At 40.8% G+C, this 20,931-nt stretch overlaps 2 protein-coding genes across 2 annotated transcripts; one reads left to right on the top strand and one right to left on the bottom strand.

The window, feature by feature from the left end:
• The first annotated feature begins 617 nt into the window (after positions 1–617).
• Positions 618–1,571, top strand: LOC134366166 (olfactory receptor 2K2). The gene has a single exon (XM_063082582.1). It carries the CDS (start codon positions 621–623, stop codon positions 1,569–1,571), a length of 951 nt encoding a protein of 316 aa, XP_062938652.1. The 5' UTR covers positions 618–620.
• Positions 1,572–8,647: 7,076 nt separating this feature from the next.
• LOC134366192 (olfactory receptor 2K2-like) lies at positions 8,648–9,601 on the bottom strand. Its single transcript, XM_063082609.1, has one exon. The coding sequence runs from the start codon at positions 9,596–9,598 to the stop codon at positions 8,648–8,650; it is 951 nt and encodes a 316-aa protein (XP_062938679.1). The 5' UTR covers positions 9,599–9,601.
• Positions 9,602–20,931: the final 11,330 nt, after the last annotated feature.

The raw sequence follows: 20,931 nt of genomic DNA, 5'->3' as shown, positions 1-20,931 counted from the left end.
TAGAATCACAGAATGAGTGTCCGCAATGCTCAAGCAACGTCATCCTCTTTGAAACCAGTGGACAGACGTCCAAGCTGTTAGCTGGAACGGACAGAGTTCATTTCCACCCAGAACTTCCTCGACGTGGGTTTAAAATTGATTTGTTTCTTTCAACCTTCCTCTTCTTCCTCCAGTGAAGATCAGTACTGGTTTTTATTCTACATACAAGCTTTCTTTTCCTCACTTATCCAGCTTATTTTTCTAATTTGTGCTCAACAATTTATTCAATGTACATTCATAGTTTTCCTCATTCGGTCACTTTCAAATCTTTATCGAAAACCTACTGTGTGCCGAGTATAGGATTAAGAGCTGAGATTCACATACTAGATGTGTTTATTCTTATTTTCAGATTCATTGCTTTCTACAATATTTGTGTAATAAGCAACTTTTTATGTAGTTCCAACCTACAACCTATTTATTAGATCCAGTGATATCTTGTGGTAAAATTGTGTTTATAATAGAGAAAATAAGCTTGGGAGTGTTTTCCTAACTAAATGAACTTTCCCCTTTGTCCCTTTCTTTATGTCCTCAGAGGAAATGAAGAGGCTAATCCTAGGATAACTGCAGGTGGAAGGCAGGCAATGCAAGGAGAAAATTCCACCACTTGGAACTTTATTTTCCTGGAGGGATTTTCCCGATACCCGAGCTTTGAGATTGTTCTCTTTGTCTTCAGCCTTGTCATGTATCTGATAACCCTTTTGGGTAACGGCACTCTTATTTTAATCACGATCCTAGATTCACACCTTCAAACCCCCATGTACTTGTTCCTTGGAAATCTCTCTCTCGTGGATATTTGTTACACATCTGCCTCTATTCCTACTTTGCTGGTGAATTTGCTGTCATCCCAGAAAACCCTTATCTTCTCTGGGTGTGCTGTGCAGATGTATCTGTCCCTTGCCACGGGCTCCACAGAGTGTGTGCTCCTGGCTGTGATGGCATGTGACCGTTACGTGGCCATCTGCAAGCCGCTGAGATACCCCGTCATCATGAACAGGCGCGTCTGTGTGCAGATGGCCACCGTGTCCTGGGTGACCGGCTGTTTGACTGCCCTGCTGGAAACCAGTTTCGCCCTGCAGATGCCTCTCTGTGGGAATCGCATCGACCACTTCGCGTGTGAGATTCTGGCAGTGCTAAAGTTAGCTTGTGCAAGTTCCCTGCTCATGGACACCATCATGCTGGTGATCAGCGTCCTCCTCCTGCCCATTCCGATGCTCTTAATCTGCATCTCTTATGTCTTCATCCTTTCCACTGTTCTGAGAAGCAGCTCAGCAGAGGGAAGAAACAAAGCTTTTTCCACCTGTGGTGCCCACTTGACTGTGGTGATCTTGTATTATGGGGCTGCCCTCTCCATGTACCTGAAACCTTCTTCATCAGACTCACAAGAAATAGACAAAATCATCTCATTGCTTTATGGAGTGCTTACCCCCATGTTGAACCCCATGATTTACAGCTTAAGAAACAAGGAAGTCAAAAATGCTGTGAAAAAACTGCTGGGCAAAATACCACTGCATCAAACCCAAGAACATCTCTGATTGGGGGTGCCTGTGTTTCTGCCAAGGGTGTGCCCCTGGCAGAACTCGCCAGAGAAATTCTAGACAACAGACCCCTCAGAACTCTGACTTGAACCTGGGTTCTGCAATTTCACAGTTATGAGATACATGTACACAGAGTGATTGCCTATGGACAAGAGTAGGTTCCAATTTGCATTTATCAATATTTCCTGTCTTTCGTGTTTCATGGTTGTGAGAAGTTTTGAGCTATAGAGTCGTCGAATGTTTGCTCCAGAAGGAAACTTAAATAAATTTAGAGTCAGTGAGTTTCAGTGCCAGAAGAAACTTGGATATCTTCTCTGGTTAAATCCTTTCTTGAATGAGGTGGCAGCGTAAAGAAATAAGTAATAGAGATTGGACTTGCTTATGCAAATGAGAGGACAGAATTAAAAAACATTAGAAGACCTGCCGAACGTCACACAGCTCCAGAACTGGGAGTAGAACATCCTTCCGACTTGTTGGCCAGAGCTAGTGCAACCACACTTTGGTGGCTCCCTAATTACCCTTTGCTGTTCAAAACTCCTGATTAAATCTCCTTGTCCTCCTGAGCAAGGCATCTAACGGTGCCTACTTGATTTGCTCACCTGCCATCCTTGCTTTTCTAAGCACATAGATACTTGTGCAAATTGTATCTCCTTCTATGCCAGTATAGCACCTGAACGCTAATATTTTCATGTGTGTTTGTTTTTGTTGTTCTTTGGATGATTGACTTCACAAGGGCAAGTATTTCAATTATTTTGTATCTTTTATGTTTACAGGAGTCATTCATTAAAGTAATACATTTTTCAGTTTTAAACCAATCACTTTATTTGCCAAGCAAGTACCGCTTGTGAAAGTTGTGAAGAAAGAACGAGGGCAATAAAGTATGCTGCTTTATAAATATCCAAAACTGACAGAGACGATATTTACATTAGTCGTTTTAAATCTTTTATTTTGATACAAATATTGCTTGTTAGACGTGCAGATTCTGGGCCTCAGCTGTCAGTCTGACTCGGTGGTTCTAGGGAGGGTCTTAATCATCTGCAGTTGTAATAGAGCCCCATGAAATTCTGATGCAGGTTGTCAGCTGGCCACACTTTGGGAGACATTGTTTCCAGCAAAAATCTATCATTTGGAAAAAAAAAATAGACTTTGTTCTTATTTCTCCCTTCTTCCTTCCTTTTTTTATGTCCCCCTGCATTCATTCTGCCTCCATGTGCACTTTCTCAGTGGCCAGCTCCACTTCTAGAGAGGGGAAGGGAAGAGTGCTGTGAGTGGAGGAATGTCAGCTCACCTGACAGATTTCAAAACAGGAAAGACTTGAGAAGTTTTAGTATTGGATATTGAGTTGTGGGTTATTTAACTCTTAGACCATTCCCTCAGATCTAGGACTTCTGTTACATGTTCCTGGGTGCGTAACCCATGTATAAAGAGACTAGAAATAATCACCCAGCAAAATTCTGAAGATGGAGCAAGGGGACAAATTTGATGCCAGATGTTGCTGCCAAGAGATGTTTGAAAGCGGGGGACGGAAACAAGCCCTGAGCAATGGATTTGGAATGGGAGGGGAGAGCTGACCAGGCAGCATTTATCCTGGAAGTAGCTGTTTTTCTTCTGAGCTACCTCAATCTTTCCAATCCAACTACCACAATCATTCCCTGGCAATTTCACTGTCATTTTGAAGTGAAATTTTATAGCAGACTTTTACTAGAGTGGAGCTGAATTTTATGGTAGAGTAGAACTGAACTGTCTGCTTTCTGGAATTTGTTATGTGTGGGTGCCAATTATAAAGAGGAATAGCCAGAGCTATAGAAATAGTTGAAATGTTTACTTCAAAAAGTGGAGATAGAGATTGAACACCCTCTGTAATCAGTACATTAGCATTGCCTCAGGGAACTGAGCAGACTGACATGGAACCGAGTGTTTCAGAATGGGAGACAGACCAGCATGGGACAACAAAACAGATTAGAAGTGACCCAGATGTCGGAAGAGGACCCAGGACAGAACCCAGGCAGCTATCCCCTTGCAATTCATGGCAAAGAGTTAGTACTTGCATCTGTATGTTCCATAAAGTTGCCGTGAATAACAAATAAGCATATATAAATATAAATGCATTTTATATATTACATGTGATGCTAAAGTTAACTATTGGTAAATGGTGCATTCCTTCATTTGGGTTAGATTCCATCTCAAGCCACACTAATTACAATTGTTACTCTTACAGAATCTCAGGTAAGGGACCATTTTTAGGTATTGTTAAAGAGAGGTATATGCAACGGGTCATTAAAAAGTTCATGGAAAGATTCGTATTATCAGTCAATTCTATTTTCCACGAACTTTTTGAAGTACCTTTGTATTTGACAGAGAGATGAGAACTACCTCGGATAGAGAGTGAATTCCTGCGTGAATGGTTACGTGAGCCAATTTATGCCCTTAACAGTTTTTCATTGCCCTTATACTGGAATTCCTTGGTATGACATATAAGGACTTTCATAATCTGAATACTTACCATTCACATCCTTTGCTTTAGGCACATCAAAATTCTCTTAGTTTCATGAATTTGCTGTGCTTTCTCTCCTGCTGCTTCTTAAATTAAGAGCATTTACCACGATTTGTAACTCAATAATAATTTGTGGGGTTACTTGTTTGATGGCTATCTCCCTCACTGGTCTGTAGGTTCATTAAGGCAAGGACTGTATTAATTTCATTTACCACTGTATACCCAGGACTTAATACAAGGTTTGGCACAGAGAAGACACTCAGTGCTTACTTTTTGTATTATCAAAAATGACAGAAAATAAAAAATGCTGGTAAGGATAGGGAAAAAGGGGAACTCTTATACATTGTTGGTGGGAATATAAATTAGTGCAGCCATTATGGAAAACACTATGGAGGTTTCTCAAACAACTACAGATAGAACTGCCATACAATCCAGCAATCCCACTACTGGGTATATAGTCAAAGGAATGGAAATCATCATGTCGAAGTGATATCTGCACTCCCATACTTATCACGGCTTTATTCACGATAGCTAAGATTTGGAAGTGACCTGAATGTCCTTCAATGGATGATTGGAAAAAGAAAATGTGGTATATATACACAGTGGAATGCTACTCAGCCGTAAAAAATAATGAAATTCTGCCATCTGCAGTAACATGGATAAGCCTGGAGAAAATTATGTGAAGTGAAATAAGCCAGGCACAGAGAGAGAAATACCACATGTTCTCACTCATATATGGAAGTCAAAAATGTTGATCTCATAGAAGTAGAGAGTAGAATAGTGATTACTGGAGACTAGTGGGGGGAAAATGAGGGGGGATGGGGAGAGGGTGGCCAGAGGATACAAACCATCAGAGAGAGAGGAAGAATGGGATCTAGAGTTCTACAGTGATATAGGGAGACTACAGTCAACAACAAAGGACTGTGTGTCTTAAAATAGCTATTAGAGGTGATGTTCAATGTTCCCAACACAAAGAAGTGACAAATATTTGAGGTGATGGATATACTAAGCACCCTGATATGATCATTGCACACAGGATAAATGTACCCAAACATCATATTCTCCATTAATATATACAATTATCATGGGTCAGTAAAAAAAAAAAAAAAGAAAGAAAGAAACAGAGAGTGTAATAGTGCTTACCAGAGGTAGGGGAGGGTAGGGGCAAGGGGGGTGGGAAAGGTTGATAGACCAGTACACAGTCACAGTTACAGTTAGGTAGGAAGAATAAGTTCTGGAGCTCTGGGCAACAACAGCTAATAATATTGTATTGTACATTTCAAGAGAGCCAGAAAAGAGGATCTTGAATGTTTAGCATAGAATTATAATATGACCTAGTAATTTCATTTCTAGGTATGCAATAGAACTGAAAATAGGTATTCAAGTGAATACTTGTATGTGAAAGCTCATTGCAGTACTATTTATAATCACCAAAATGTGGAAACAACCCAAATGCCCATCAACTGATTAATGGATAAACAACTGGTCTATCCATACAATGGATATTATTTAGCCATAAAAAGGAATGGAGTACTGATAGATGCTACAACGTGTATGAACCTTGAAAACAGTATGTTAAATGAAATAAGCCAGACACAAAAGGCTATATATTGCATATTTGCATTTATTCAAAATATCCAGATTAGGTACATCCATAGAGACAGAGTGTAGATTAGTGCTTGTCAGGGGCTGGGAAGAGTGAGGAATATGTAGTGACTGCTTAATGGGTATGGGCTTCCTTTAGGGGTGATGAAAATGTTTTGGAACTAGATAGTGGTGATGGTTGTACAACACTGTACAATTTAAAGTATTTATAATCATAAATTTTATGTTATATGAATTTTACTACAATAAGAAACTAAGGGAATACTATGAACATTAACTATGTCAAAAGCTTTGGAAACAGATGAAATAGACAAACTTGCTAGAAAAATATAACTTGTCATAATTAATTCAATAAGAAATGGAATACTTGAGAGTCTATTACTTAGTAGTTAAGATTTTTCTCACTAAAAAACTTGTAAATTTTACCAAATATTGAGGAAAATAAGTAACTCTAATCCTAGAAAAACTATTTCAGGCTATAGAAGAAGCAAGAATACTTCCAAATTCATTTTGTGAAGCTGTCAAAATCTTGACACCAAAATATAAGGAAGAATTTGGAAAAATGAAAATTAAACACTGCTTTTACTTGTGAACATAAATGTGAAAATCAGAAAGAAACTAGTAGCCAAATACAATTATGCATTAAAAAGGTAATACATGACCCCCCTGCCCACAACCAGGCATACCACCGGTGCCTTGGCAGTCCGCCTGGGGGCCCGGGACATGAAGCTGGGCACTGGACACCCCACCAAAAACCAGGTACAACACCAGTGCTGAGGGCCCCACTCAGGGGCCTGGGGCAATGAGCTGGGGAATGGACCCCCTGCCCCCAAACAGGCACACCGCCAGCACCTTGGGACCCACCAAGGGGTCCAGGGCATGGTGCTGGGGATTGGACCCTCCCACCTACAACCAGGCACACTGGCAGCACCTCAGGGCATGCCTGGGAACCAGAGGCTTAAAGCTGGGGACTGGACCCCCCTCCCACATCCAGGTACATTGCTAGTGCCTTGGGACCTGTCCAGGGGCCTGGGGCATGGAGCCAGGGACCGGACCCTTCACCCACACACAGGCAGACCACCAGCACCATGGGTAATATAGATACAGCCACCACCTTCTGTCACCACATGGACAGTTCACCACCACAGTAGCAGCCAGGGCCACTCTACAGGCAACCTGCCACCCACTTGACTACATTGATATAAGAAAAGTCACAGTAGAGCCTGCAAATGAGGAAGTCTTTATCTTCATAGCCAACCCCAGAGTAACAGAAGAAGCAAGTCCTCTACCAGATGACCAAATATCAATGAAAAAATACTAGAACTACAAACAAATAAGAAGACATGACACCACCAAAGGAATACAGTAATGCTCAAATTCCAGACCCCATAGAACAGGGAATCCTTGAAATGTCTGAAAAAGAATTCCAAGCAATGATCTTAAGAAAGCTTGAAGAAATAAAAGAAGACTCAATTAGTGAACACAAGGAAACAAGAAAAATGAAAGATTCACTTATTGAAATAAAAAACACAACAGAGAGCTTAAGTAGCAGGCTAGAGCAAGCAGAAGAAAGAATTTCAGATCTTGAAGATGGTCTTTTTGAAATAACACAGGCAGACAGAAGAAAAGGAAAAAAATTTTAAATAATGAGGAAAATCTAAGAGAGCAGACAACCTCAAGTGCTCTAACATCCAAATTGTGGGTATTCCAGAAGGGGAGGAGAAAGGAAAACGTATTGAAAACCTATTCAAGGAAATAATAACAGAAAACTTCCCAGCTATCGGGTGAGATGCAGACCTTCAGATCCAGGAAGCTCAAAGGTCCCCAAACAGATTCAATCCAAAAAGACACATTATAGTCAAATTTGCAAAGCTCAAAGACAAAGAGAGAATTCTAAAAGCAGCAAGAGAAAAGCATCAAGTCACCTATAAGGGAACCCCTATCAGACTAACAGCAGACTTCTCAACTGAAACTCTACAGGCCAGAAGAAAGTGGAATGATATGCTCAAAACACTAAAAGAAAAAAATTGTCAGCCAAGAATTGTTTATCCAGCAAGGCTCTCCTTCAAAAATGAGGGAGAAATAGTGTATTTCCCAGACAAAAATTGTGGGAGTTCACCAGCACATGACCAGCCCTGCAAGAAATTCTCAAGGGTGTCTTTCATCTGGAATCTGAATAAGGAATGTCATTACTATGGATACACAAGAAAGAGCAAAACCTGCTGTTAAAACAAAAATGCCAGTGAGAAAGAGCAAGAAGCTAAATCATGCCACCTCAAATATCCAACAAACATTGAAGAAGAGAAATAAAAGGAGAAGTAATGATTAACAGATATTTAAATCATCTAAACAAGAAGCAATTAAATGACAGGAATTAAAAAGTATCTGTCAATAATCCACCCTAAATATGAATTTATTAAACTCCCCATCCAAAAGGCACAGATTGACTGATTGGATTAAAAAGCTAGACCCAAGTATATGCTGTCTTCAAGAGACCCATGTCACATACAGAGACACACATGACTAAAAGTGAAGATATGGAAAAAGATATGCCATGCAAATGGAAACCAAAAATGAGCAGGAGTAGCTATTCTAATATCAGAGAAAATAGACTTTAGATAAAGAAGGCCACTATATAATGATAAAAGGATCAATCCAGCTAGAAGACATAACAATCATAAATATCTATGCTCCCAATACTGGAGCACCCAGATATATAAAGCAAACACTCTTAGACCTAAAGAGAGAAATAGGCCCTAATACAATAATAGTGGGTGACCTGAACATCCCTCTTTTGGTATGCAAATTGAAACCTACTCTTGTCCATAGGCAATCCCTCTGTGTACACATATCTCATAACTGTGAAATTGCGGAACCCAGGTTCAAGTCAGGGTTCTGAGGGGTCTGTTGTCTAGAATTTCTTTGGCGAGTTCTGCCAGGGGCACACCCTTGGCAGAAACACAGGCACCCCCAATCAGAGATGTTCTTGGGTTTGATGCAGTGGTATTTTGCCCAGCAGTTTTTTCACAGCATTTTTGACTTCCTTGTTTCTTAAGCTGTAAATCATGGGGTTCAACATGGGGGTAAGCACTCCATAAAGCAATGAGATGATTTTGTCTATTTCTTGCGAGTCTGATGAAGAAGGTTTCAGGTACATGGAGAGGGCAGCCCCATAATACAAGATCACCACAGTCAAGTGGGCACCACAGGTGGAAAAAGCTTTGTTTCTTCCCTCTGCTGAGCTGCTTCTCAGAACAGTGGAAAGGATGAAGACATAAGAGATGCAGATTAAGAGCATCGGAATGGGCAGGAGGAGGACGCTGATCACCAGCATGATGGTGTCCATGAGCAGGGAACTTGCACAAGCTAACTTTAGCACTGCCAGAATCTCACACGCGAAGTGGTCGATGCGATTCCCACAGAGGGGCATCTGCAGGGCGAAACTGGTTTCCAGCAGGGCAGTCAAACAGCCGGTCACCCAGGACACGGTGGCCATCTGCACACAGACGCGCCTGTTCATGATGACGGGGTATCTCAGCGGCTTGCAGATGGCCACGTAACGGTCACATGCCATCACAGCCAGGAGCACACACTCTGTGGAGCCCGTGGCAAGGGACAGATACATCTGCACAGCACACCCAGAGAAGATAAGGGTTTTCTGGGATGACAGCAAGTTCACCAGCAAAGTAGGAATAAAGGCAGATGTGTAACAAATATCCACGAGAGAGAGATTTCCAAGGAACAAGTACATGGGGGTTTGAAGGTGTGAATCTAGGATCGTGATTAAAATAAGAGTGCCGTTACCCAAAAGGGTTATCAGATACATGACAAGGCTGAAGACAAAGAGAACAATCTCAAAGCTCGGGTATCGGGAAAATCCCTCCAGGAAAAAAAAGTTCCAAGTGGTGGAATTTTCTCCTTGCATTGCCTGCCTTCCACCTGCAGTTATCCTAGGATTAGTCTCCTCATTTCCTCTGAGGACATAAAGAAAGGGACAAAGGGGAAAGTTCATTTAGTTAGGAAAACACTCCCAAGCTTATTTTCTCTATTATAAACACAATTTTACCACAAGATATCACTGGATCTAATAAATAGGTTGTAGGTTGGAACTACATAAAAAGTTGCTTATTACACAAATATTGTAGAAAGCAATGAATCTGAAAATAAGAATAAACACATCTAGTATGTGAATCTCAGCTCTTAATCCTATACTCGGCACACAGTAGGTTTTCGATAAAGATTTGAAAGTGACCGAATGAGGAAAACTATGAATGTACATTGAATAAATTGTTGAGCACAAATTAGAAAAATAAGCTGGATAAGTGAGGAAAAGAAAGCTTGTATGTAGAATAAAAACCAGTACTGATCTTCACTGGAGGAAGAAGAGGAAGGTTGAAAGAATCAAATCAATTTTAAACCCACGTCGAGGAAGTTCTGGGTGGAAATGAACTCTGTCCGTTCCAGCTAACAGCTTGGACGTCTGTCCACTGGTTTCAAAGAGGATGACGTTGCTTGAGCATTGCGGACACTCATTCTGTGAATCTATTCAAGAGCCTGTTTATGTCACATGAAGGAGACCACCTCGTTTACACACTGACACATCTACCCTCCAGCTCCATTCACTACCGAGCCCCACAGCCTGGAGAGTATGTGAGGAGTTCTGGAAGTCATACCCACCCCACACCCTAGTTATACACTCACACCCATGAATGTTTGGGAAACGAAGAAATTAAACTCCCTTAGAAAAGTACCTTAGGATCTCTTTGAAAATGAGATTATAGAACAGCTAGTTATAAATAAGACACTTAAGGTTGTGTTTTTTTTTACATTTCACAGTATTAACCAAAATTTTCAGAAAACTTACCTCACTTCTGCACTTACATTGCTCCTGATCACCTTCAGTGTTTTTCTTTCCCCACCAATTCTTTTCTTTCTATTCTCGAATACACATGTTCCTAACACGGCCCCTCACTGTCACACTGCCTCTGCAAACTGCCACCACTTCCTGCTCTTTCTTTCATAGACAAATCTCTCAATTATACGGTTTATGTCACAATATTTCAGTCTTCACTTTCTCATCACTGGCATTTCCTCCTAGTTTCTCAATATCAGTCTTCTCCCAATTCTCCATATTTACAAAACTAGCACAGATGGTCATGGTGAAAATACTAATATTGTGACAATATCTTATATTATTATGCCCTATGATAGGGGCATAAAATTTTTCAGATTATCATTATCTTACATTATTATCTTTGACTTCTGCCTCCTCTGTGTCTTGTATCTAGCCTATTAACAAGTCCTCTCTCTTTTTTTTTTTTTTGGTTTTAGTTAACAGATTTTTAATTTTTTTTGTTTTAGTTAACAGATTATTTCTTATGAATTTCCTTGCCAGATTTTATATTTAACAGATTCTCTACAAGAAAATTATTAGATTATTTTAAAAGATATCTGTAAAGACACTTAATTTTTGTACTACTGTTAAGACTAGCAAACACGAGTTTTTAGTAATGAAAAATCAGATTTTATATTTTCTATCATTTAAAAATAGTCCCAAGAAAATGTGGTCGTGTCATCTGAATTCACTGTCACCAGCTCCCATTAAAGTATTGTTTTATTATGTACTTTATAAAGTTAGTGATGTACAAGAAAGGACGAATGCATCGACGTTAAAGAATGTTAGATGCTGTTATGTAAAAATTAATAGTGCAGCTCATTCCTTTCAATATTATTAACTGTTACCACCATAATTAAAAATGCCAAAGAATAGCAGCTGAAATATTATGGAAATTTAAATCATTTGTTGTTTGGGGGAATTTCTGTTGTCCCTGAACAATTTAAAGTTCAGCCTCCACAATATACAGAGGTTTGAAACTTCAGATCCTTCAGGGATAATGTCCCAAAGATCCAATTATATCAAACTTTTAAAAAGTCAAAGCGTGAACCACAGTTCCTCCAAAATACTTCCAAAGAACTCATAAAAACAAAGTCTTCTCTTCCCTCAACCCCCATCAATCCTTCCCTGTCTACGTCAAGACTTTTTTTTTGTGAAAGATGACGGTGTAGAAAACTTAACAGAATATATAGAGAAGATGTCCCTGGAATTCTAAAATACATGTTTGCCATTTGTGAAATTACTCCCTTGTTTTCAGAAATTAAGGGAAGAATGTTTACTTTTAAGTCACAAATAAATCGCTGATTTATTGATACAGCAAATGATCAGAAATTGTATTCAACATACACATAGTGAGAGGACCTTAAAACAATGAAACCTCAGTAGCAACGGGCATACCTAGCACCCAGATCTTGGTTTCTAAATACCATTCTCAACTAGAAGAAACCGTGACTTCTTGGAAAAATGGCTGTTACCAGAGCTGGAGTGGGGAAAGAACAAGATTAATTTCGAGTATCTTATTGTACCAGAGACGTAGGAAGTATGCAAAGGACGATAGTGATATATCAAAAGGTCATAGATGCTCACTCGATGAAGTTCCATCACCAAACCTGGGGCAGATTATTTTGAGCATCAAAATTAAAAATGATAATAATGGACTATACTTAATTGAATAAAATAAAAATGCATGCATTTATTATGATATACATAAATAAATAAGAATGGAAAACTCTTTCTCTCTATAAAATGCCAAAAAATAAATATAGAAGGATGTTAGCAAGAAAATACTTAATCACAGTTACAGGTTTTTGTAGGCAATAGATTACCATAGGTAAAATGTTGTAGTATGCAATTGCAGGTGTCGTTGTTGCAGGTAAAAGTTGAATGAGGAACAGGATATCAACATGGTGTCAAAATATCTTACCAAAAATTTCTTAATAATTTCAAAGATAAAATAAAAATTTTACAGTGGAAATACCTGGAGGATAACCACAAGAACATCAGCAATATCGGGACAAACTGACTCCATGTGCTTTCTGATGTGATCTACTGAGGACAGAAGATTGCTTCTGTGGTATTCCTACTGAAAATAAATCAACTGCATCTAATCATGGGGGAAAACCAGACAATCCTAAATTTAGACATATTCTGCAAAATAAACAGCCAATACTTTTCAAAGATATCAAGGTCAGGAGACTAAAAGACAGACTAAGAAAATGTCCCAGATTAAAGGAGATTAAAGAGACATGGCAACTAAATGACACAGCACTGAATCTCGGAAAAGAAAAAAAAAGAGCTATAAAGGACATTATTAGAACAATACAAGAAAACTTCAATATGAACGGGGGATTAGATATTAGTATTACGTCAGTGTTGTATTTCCTGATCTTGATAATTGTACTGTGCTTATGCAAGAGAATGACCTTGTTCTCAGGAAATACATACAAAAGGATTTAGCGTTAAAGGGATGAAATGTCTCCAAACTACCCTCAAATAGTTCATAAAAAATACGTTTTTTGAAAGTGCACTCTACTCGTGTGTGGTGAGCAGGTGCATTTATTACCATATTCTTTTTGTAAGTCATGTAGTTCCCATATGTGTCCTTATGACAGTTTATTTACTCGGATCACTGAGGGCAAATGCATGCTCCAGATAGACAACCATCAGGAGAACTTGGCCATACCATAGGAATGGGCAGATTTTTCCCTAAGAAGGAAAAGAAGAGGAATAATAACAATTAGATTGAATAATATAAGCGTTTAAAATAGAGCTAATTAAGGGATGGAATGATTTTAGGGGGATGATGGGCCCGAGTGGCCCACACAGGATGAGCTTGAAATTGTTCAACCTGCAATACCCTAAATGCTCGTTTGATTGTAAAACATGGGAAACATCGCAGAGTTAATAACACACACTTTCCACCTTGCTCCCTGACAGTGACCCTGACCGCTGTGAAGTCGCACATGATTGCCTTGAAATCTTAGCTGCCTTCCAGGGCACCCAACCAGGGTTGCAAGACACTCCTCTCAAGGAGGCAGAGATAACTCTTTTCACAGATGGCAGCAGCTACATGGTTGACGGAGTCAGATATGCAGGTGCCACGGTGGCTACTCCTGAACGAGTACTATGGGCAGAAGCTCTCGGGTCCCAGACCTCAGCCCAGCAGGCAGAACTTAGCGCTCTCACAAAGGCCCTTCAGCTTAGCAAAGGTAAGACTGTAAATATCTACACTGACAGAAGATATGCCTTTGCTACTGTACATGTACATGGGGCCCTCTACAAAGAAAGAGGGTTACTCACTTCAGAAGGAAAGGCAATTAAAAATGTTCCTGAAATTCTTGCACTATTAGAAGCTATTTGGCTTCCAACCAAGGTTGCAGTTTATTCATTGCAAGGCACTCCAAAAGGGAACAACTGTAGAAACTCAAGGAAATAAATAACTTCGCTGATAAGACTGCTAAAACAGTGGCACTGCAACCAACCGGGATGTCAATCATAGCACCTTTGCTACCACAACCTCATTTGCAACTAAAACCTGAGTACTCTCCAGAAGATGAGAAAAAGGCTGAAACATTGGGATACCAAAAAAACATAACCACTGGGTGGTATGAATCAAAGGACAAAGCCATATGGCTACCAGAAAAAATGGGTCAACACCTGGCTCATGAAATTCACCAAGCCACCCATTTAGGGAAAAAAAAAAAGCTATTAGAATTAATTAGACAATCATTTAATTTTAATAATTCATCAAAAATTGTTGAATCATTAACTAACCGATGCCTTGCATGTACTCAAGTAAACTCTAAACAGGTCACTCATTGATAGTCTGGAGTTCGACACACAGGTAATACTCCAGGAGAACATTGGGAAGTTAATTTCACTGAAGTTATGCCTGGAAGGTATGGATACAAATACCTGTTGTATTAGTAGATACATATTCTGGATGGGTCGAGGTGTTCCTACCAAGTCTGAAACAGCCTCATAGTAGTAAAAAAATTAATCAATGAAATTTTACCCTGGTTTGGGCTACCCACAACCCTCGGGTCAGATAATGGACCTGCCTTTACGGCACAAATATCCCAACAGTTGGCCAAATGCTTGGGAATAGAATGGAAGTTACATTGCGCCTACCGCCCTCAAAGTTCAGGACAGGTTGAGCGCATGAACAGAACTTAAAAGAAACTTTGACTAAGCTTCATTTAGAAACTGGCGAAAACTGGGTAGACCTCCTTCCCTTTGCACTATTAAGGGTACGAAATTCCCCATATAAACAGGGATATACACCTTATGAAATTCTTTTTGGTTCCCCCCCACCCCTATTACCCAGGGTGCCAATGGAGGCTGACCCCCAAAAGCTGCCTGCCCCTATTTGGGGGGAACTTCAAACCCTACAACAGATTTTTCACAAATCAGAAACAAACTAAATGCTAACGCTTCCCTTCCAAAGCAGGAGCCACCCGGACCCATCCCTCAACCCAGGGACCTGGTGTACATAAAGAAGTTACCTGCCTCGTCCCTCCAGCCCCGCTGGACTGGACCATACCCAGTGAGCCTCAGCACGCCCACAGCTGTAAAGGTTGCCGGAAAGGACGCTTGGATACATCGGACTCACGTCAAACCGGCACCGAACTCAAACCCCAACACCGACTGCTGGAGCGTCCAGACCACCGACCACCCAACTAAGATAAGACTAGAGAGACTTTAACATGCTTTTTAAAATTCAACCCCTAAGGGTTTCAAGATGGCGGCGGCTGCGGCGGCTGGCGCGGAGTAGCTGAGGTGGAAAAGGTGGCCACTGGGCCTCAGGCAGCCAGGAAACTTGTGGACCTTCCTCTGGCCATCTCTTAAGGGAGGACTGCTGCTGCTGGCCGGTCGTGGGGGCTCAACGCCACTTTGCCCCTGGCAGGAGAGGCTGCCTCATTTACAGGCAACAGCTTTGAAGTGTGGAGCAGGAAAAGAACTGATTCTTAGGTGCAAAAGCGAGTCTTGAAACAGGGAACATGGCGCCAGGGCTGCTGTGGATGCAGCCAGGATCCCGGAGGCTGGGGCCGCACTGAAGGCGGCCAGCTGCCCTATTCAGGATTCGAGGTTTCAGGCCGGCATTAAAGAAGATTCCTGGGAGCGCCCGAGCGGCGCCGCGACTGAACAGCCCGAGGCGGCAGCGCCGAGAACACGGAAGGCAACAAACCAGAGACAGAGCGAGCGCCCGACCTGGCACAGCACTGTGAGTGATCCCTGGCCCACGCGGCTCCCGCCTGCACCACCAGGCCACTCACTGCCCCGGTGCTGCCTCCATTTTCCCAGGTGCGGGCAGCTCCGCCCTGCTCGGCCATCACTGAGCCCATTTGCTTGGCCTGGCGCGGGGCTTTCCGGACCCTGCGGGCCGGCCTCCTCTCCCACTCCCTCCGCGGTTCTCTGGCGGGGCTGGGGGTGTGGGGCGTCCCGACCAGTGTTGGGAGGGCTAGAAAGTACGGGCGGGCCGACTGTCACTCCACCACACCCTGGACTCCGGCCCCGGTAAACTTCCTGTGACTGGGAGGCAGATACCATCTCTGCGACCACCAGTTTGGAAAAAAGCCTAACGAATTTCTGGTTGGGAATAGTGTGGTAGGAGAGTTCCCAGGTCCGCTTGAACCTGCCGGAGAGCAGGCTGCAGGCGGGCACTAGACTCGGTTTATACCGGGGGGATACAAAGGTGAACAAGACCCGAGAAAGATCTACACAGTGCTACAAAGGCACCCAGAGAGACCGGTTGTCTGTGCCTAGCAGAAACCTGATAGACTTCCTGGGCGAGGCGGTGCTGAGCAGGGTCTTGAAGGCCCAGCTGATAGACGAGGGGTGCAGAAGACACGCCCCAGCCCAGCACAGTGTGCACAGAGGGGGGAGACTCGACAGAAACCACACACCCGGTGGGGTCGCCACTGCACGATCTAACAGCCTGGGCCAGAGCACACGGAACGGGGAGAAGTCCTGTACAGAAAGTGAAAGCTCAACAGAGATCACACACCCTGTGGTACGTGATCCACCAGCCCAGCAGAGTACAAGCTGACCAGAAAGGTGGATCCCCGGAGAAGCCCAAGACCCGAGGCAACCACACACACAAGACACTAGAGGCCAACTGAGCAGTCACGGCGGGAGCCATACCAAATTAGCAACCACAGCAACATCCTAGTTAGTCATTAGTCTCAAACCGGTGGACTGTGAAACCCCCTGCCACAATGAATAAACACCAAAAAAAAGACACCAGAAATACAAAAAATCAAGAAAGTACACCACCAAAAGTTAATAAATCTCATACTCTAGATCCTATAGAACAAGAAGCCCTTGAAATAACTGACAAGGAATTTCGAGTGATAATTCTAAGGAAACTGAATGAGATACAAGAAAACTCAGCTAGACATCATGATGAAATGAGGAAAAGTATACAGGATCTGAAAGAGGAAATATACAAGGAAATCAATGTCCTGAAAAAAAATGTAGCAGAACTTGCTGAACTGAAGAAATTATTCAGCGAAATAAAAAACACAACGGAGAGTTTAACCAGCAGGCTTGTCGAAGTTGAAGAGAGAACCTCTGAACTTGAAGATGGGCTGTTTGAAATAACACAAGCAGACAAAAAGAAAGAAAAAAGAATCAAGGACATGGAAGAAAATCTGAGAGAGATATCAGACAACCTCAAGCGCTCAAATATCCGAGTCATGGGTATTCCAGAAGGGGAGGAAAATGGAGATTCCATTGAAAACATATTCAACAAAATAGTGGCAGAAAACTTCCCAGGTATAGGAAAAATCACAGATCTTCAGATCCAGGAAGCTCAACGATCTCCAAACGTATTCAACCCAAAAAGGCCTTCTCCAAGACATGTCATAGTCAAATTGGCAAAACTCAGAGACAAAGAGAGAATCTTAAAAGCTGCAAGAGAGAAGCGTCAAATCACCTATAAGGGAGCCCCAATCAGGTTAACATCAGACTTCTCATCACAAACCCTAAAAGCTAGAAAGGAATGGGATGATATTTTCAAAATACTAAAGGACAAAGATTGCCAGCCAAGAATACTCTACCCTGCAAGGCTATCCTTCCGAAATGAGGGGCAAATAGTATATTTCTCAGACAAACAAAAACTGCGGGAGTTCACTACCACAAGACCACCCTTACAAGAAATCCTCAAGGGAGTACTGGGTTTGGTTCCCGAAAAATAACTACCACTGCCATAAAAACCTAAGAAAAATCTAAACCCGCTAGTACAATAAAAATGGCATTCATGAAGAGAAAACAAGCTAACAAAAACACTATCTACAACCTAAGGAACCAACAAACAAAGAAACCAAACAGTAAATCAGAAAGCAAGGAACAAAAGACACCTAAGACAACCAAACAACCAATAAAATGCTAGGAATAAATCAACACCTTTCAATAACAACGCTTAATGTTAAAGGCTTAAATTCCCCAATTAAAAGACACAGACTGGCTGACTGGATCAAAAAGCAGGACCCAACTATATGCTGCCTACAAGAGACCCACCTCACCCATAAAGATTCACACAGACTAAGAGTGAAAGGATGGAAAAAGATTTACCATGCAAACAGAAAAGAAAAACGAGCTGGAGTGGCTATTCTTATATCTGACAAAATAGACTTTAAACTAAAAACCATAAAAAGAGACAATGAGGGACACTACTTAATGATAAAAGGACTGATCCATCAAGAAGACATAACAATCATAAATATGTACGCACCCAATGTTGGAGCAGCCAGATTTATAAAACAAACTCTATTAGACCTAAAGAAGGAAATAGACACTAATACCATAATAGCAGGGGACCTGAACACTCCACTGTCAATATTAGACAGATCATCTAGGCAAAGAATCAGTAGAGAAACACAAGATCTAAACAAGACTCTAGACCAATTGGAATTGGCAGATATCTACAGAACATTCCACCCAACAACCTCAGAATATTCATTCTTCTCATCAGCACATGGATCATTCTCCAGGATAGATCACATATTAGGTCACAAATCAAGTCTCAGTAAATTCAAAAAAATTGGAATTATCCCATGTATCTTCTCAGACCACAATGGATTAAAACTAGAAATTAATAACAAACAAAACTTTGGAAACTATACAAACACATGGAAATTAAACAGCATTCTACTTAATGACATATGGGTCCAAGAAGAAATCAAGCAGGAAATCAAAAAGTTTATTGAAACTAATGAAAACAATGATACATCATACCAAAACCTGTGGGATACTGCAAAAGCAGTACTGAGGGGAAAATTTATTGCATTAAATGCTCACTTCAGAAGAATGGAAAGATGGCAAGTGAACAACCTAACACTTCACCTTAAAGAACTAGAAAAACAAGAACAATCCAATCCTAAAGTTAGCAGACGGAAAGAAATCATTAAGATCAGAGCAGAACTGAATGAAATTGAAAACCAAAAAACAATTCAAAAGATCAATGAATCAAAAAGTTGGTTTTTTGAAAAGATAAATAAAATTGACAAACCATTAGCATGGCTAACAAAAAAAAGAAGAGAGAAGACTCAAATAACAAAAATTAGAAATGAAAAAGGCGATATTACAACTGATTCATCTGAAATACAAGGAATCATTCGAGACTACTATAAACAACTATACGCCAACAAATTTGAAAATCTGGAGGAAATGGATAAATTTCTGGACACACACAAGCTCCCAAAACTGAACCGTGAAGACGTAGAAAATTTGAACAGACCAATAACAATAAAGGAGATTGAAGCTGTTATCAGAAGGCTCCCAACAAAGAAAAGCCCAGGACCAGATGGATTCACAGCAGAATTTTACCAAACATTCAAAGAGGAATTGACACCGATTCTTTACAAACTATTCCAAAAGATTGAAACGGACGCAAATCTCCCAAACTCATTCTATGAAGCAAACATCATCCTGATACCAAAACCAGGTAAAGATATAACCAAAAAAGAAAACTACAGGCCGATATCCTTGATGAATATAGATGCAAAAATCCTCACTAAAATACTAGCAAACAGAATACAGCAACACATACGAAAAATTATTCATCATGATCAAGTGGGATTCATCCCAGGGATGCAAGGTTGGTTCAACATACGCAAATCAATAAATGTGATACACCATATTAATAAACTCAAACACCAGGACCATATGATCATCTCTATAGATGCTGAAAAAGCATTTGATAAAGTTCAGCACTCATTCATGACAAAGACCCTCTATAAGTTAGGTATAGAGGGAAAGTATCTCAACATAATTAAAGCCATATATGACAAACCCACTGCCAATATCATCCTGAATGGGGAAAAGCTGAAAGCTTTTCCTTTAAGAACAGGCACTAGACAAGGATGCCCACTCTCATCACTCCTATTCAACATAGTGTTGGAAGTACTAGCCAGAGCAATCAGAGAAGAGAAGGAAATAAAGGGCATCCAGATTGGAAAAGAGGAAGTCAAACTGTCCCTGTTTGTAGATGACATGATCCTATATATCGAACAGCCTAAAACCTCTACAAAAAAACTGTTGGAATTGATAAATGATTTCAGCACAGTAGCAGGATACAAAATCAACACACAAAAATCAGTAGCATTTCTTTTCTCCAATAGTGAACATGCAGAAGGAGAAATCAAGAAAGCCTGCCCATTTACAATAGCCACCAAAAAAATAAAATACTTAGGAATTGAGTTAACCAAGGAGGTGAAAAATCTCTATAATGAGAACTACAAACCACTGCTGAGAGAAATTAGAGAGGATACAAGAAGATGGAAAGATATTCCATGCTCTTGGATTGGAAGAATCAACATAGTGAAAATGTCCATACTACCCAAAGTGATATACAAATTCAATGCAATCCCCATCAAAATTCCAAAGACATTTTTCTCAGAAATGGAAAAAACTATCCAGACATTTATATGGAACAATAAACGACCACGCATAGCCAAAGCAATGCTCAGCAAAAAAAATAAAGCTGGAGGCATAACACTACCTGACTTTAAGCTATACTACAAAGCTATAATAACCAAAACAGTATGGTACTGGCATAAAAACAGACACACTGACCAATGGAATAGAATAGAGAATCCAGAAATCAACCCACACACTTACTGCCATCTGATCTTTGACAAAGGCACCAAGCCTATTCACTGGGGAAGGGACTGCCTCTTCAGCAAGTGGTGTTGGGATAACTGGATATCGATATGCAGGAGAATGAAACTAGATCCATACCTCTCACCGTATACTAAAATCAACTAAAAATGGATTAAGGATTTAAATATACACCCTGAGACAATAAAACTTCTTAAAGAAAACATAGGGGAAACACTTCAGGAAATAGGACTGGGCACAGA

This window comes from Cynocephalus volans, chromosome 17, assembly GCF_027409185.1.
Source record: "Cynocephalus volans isolate mCynVol1 chromosome 17, mCynVol1.pri, whole genome shotgun sequence".
Classification (NCBI taxonomy): Eukaryota; Metazoa; Chordata; class Mammalia; order Dermoptera; family Cynocephalidae; genus Cynocephalus; species Cynocephalus volans.
This window is presented reverse-complemented; position numbering and strand designations above follow the sequence as displayed.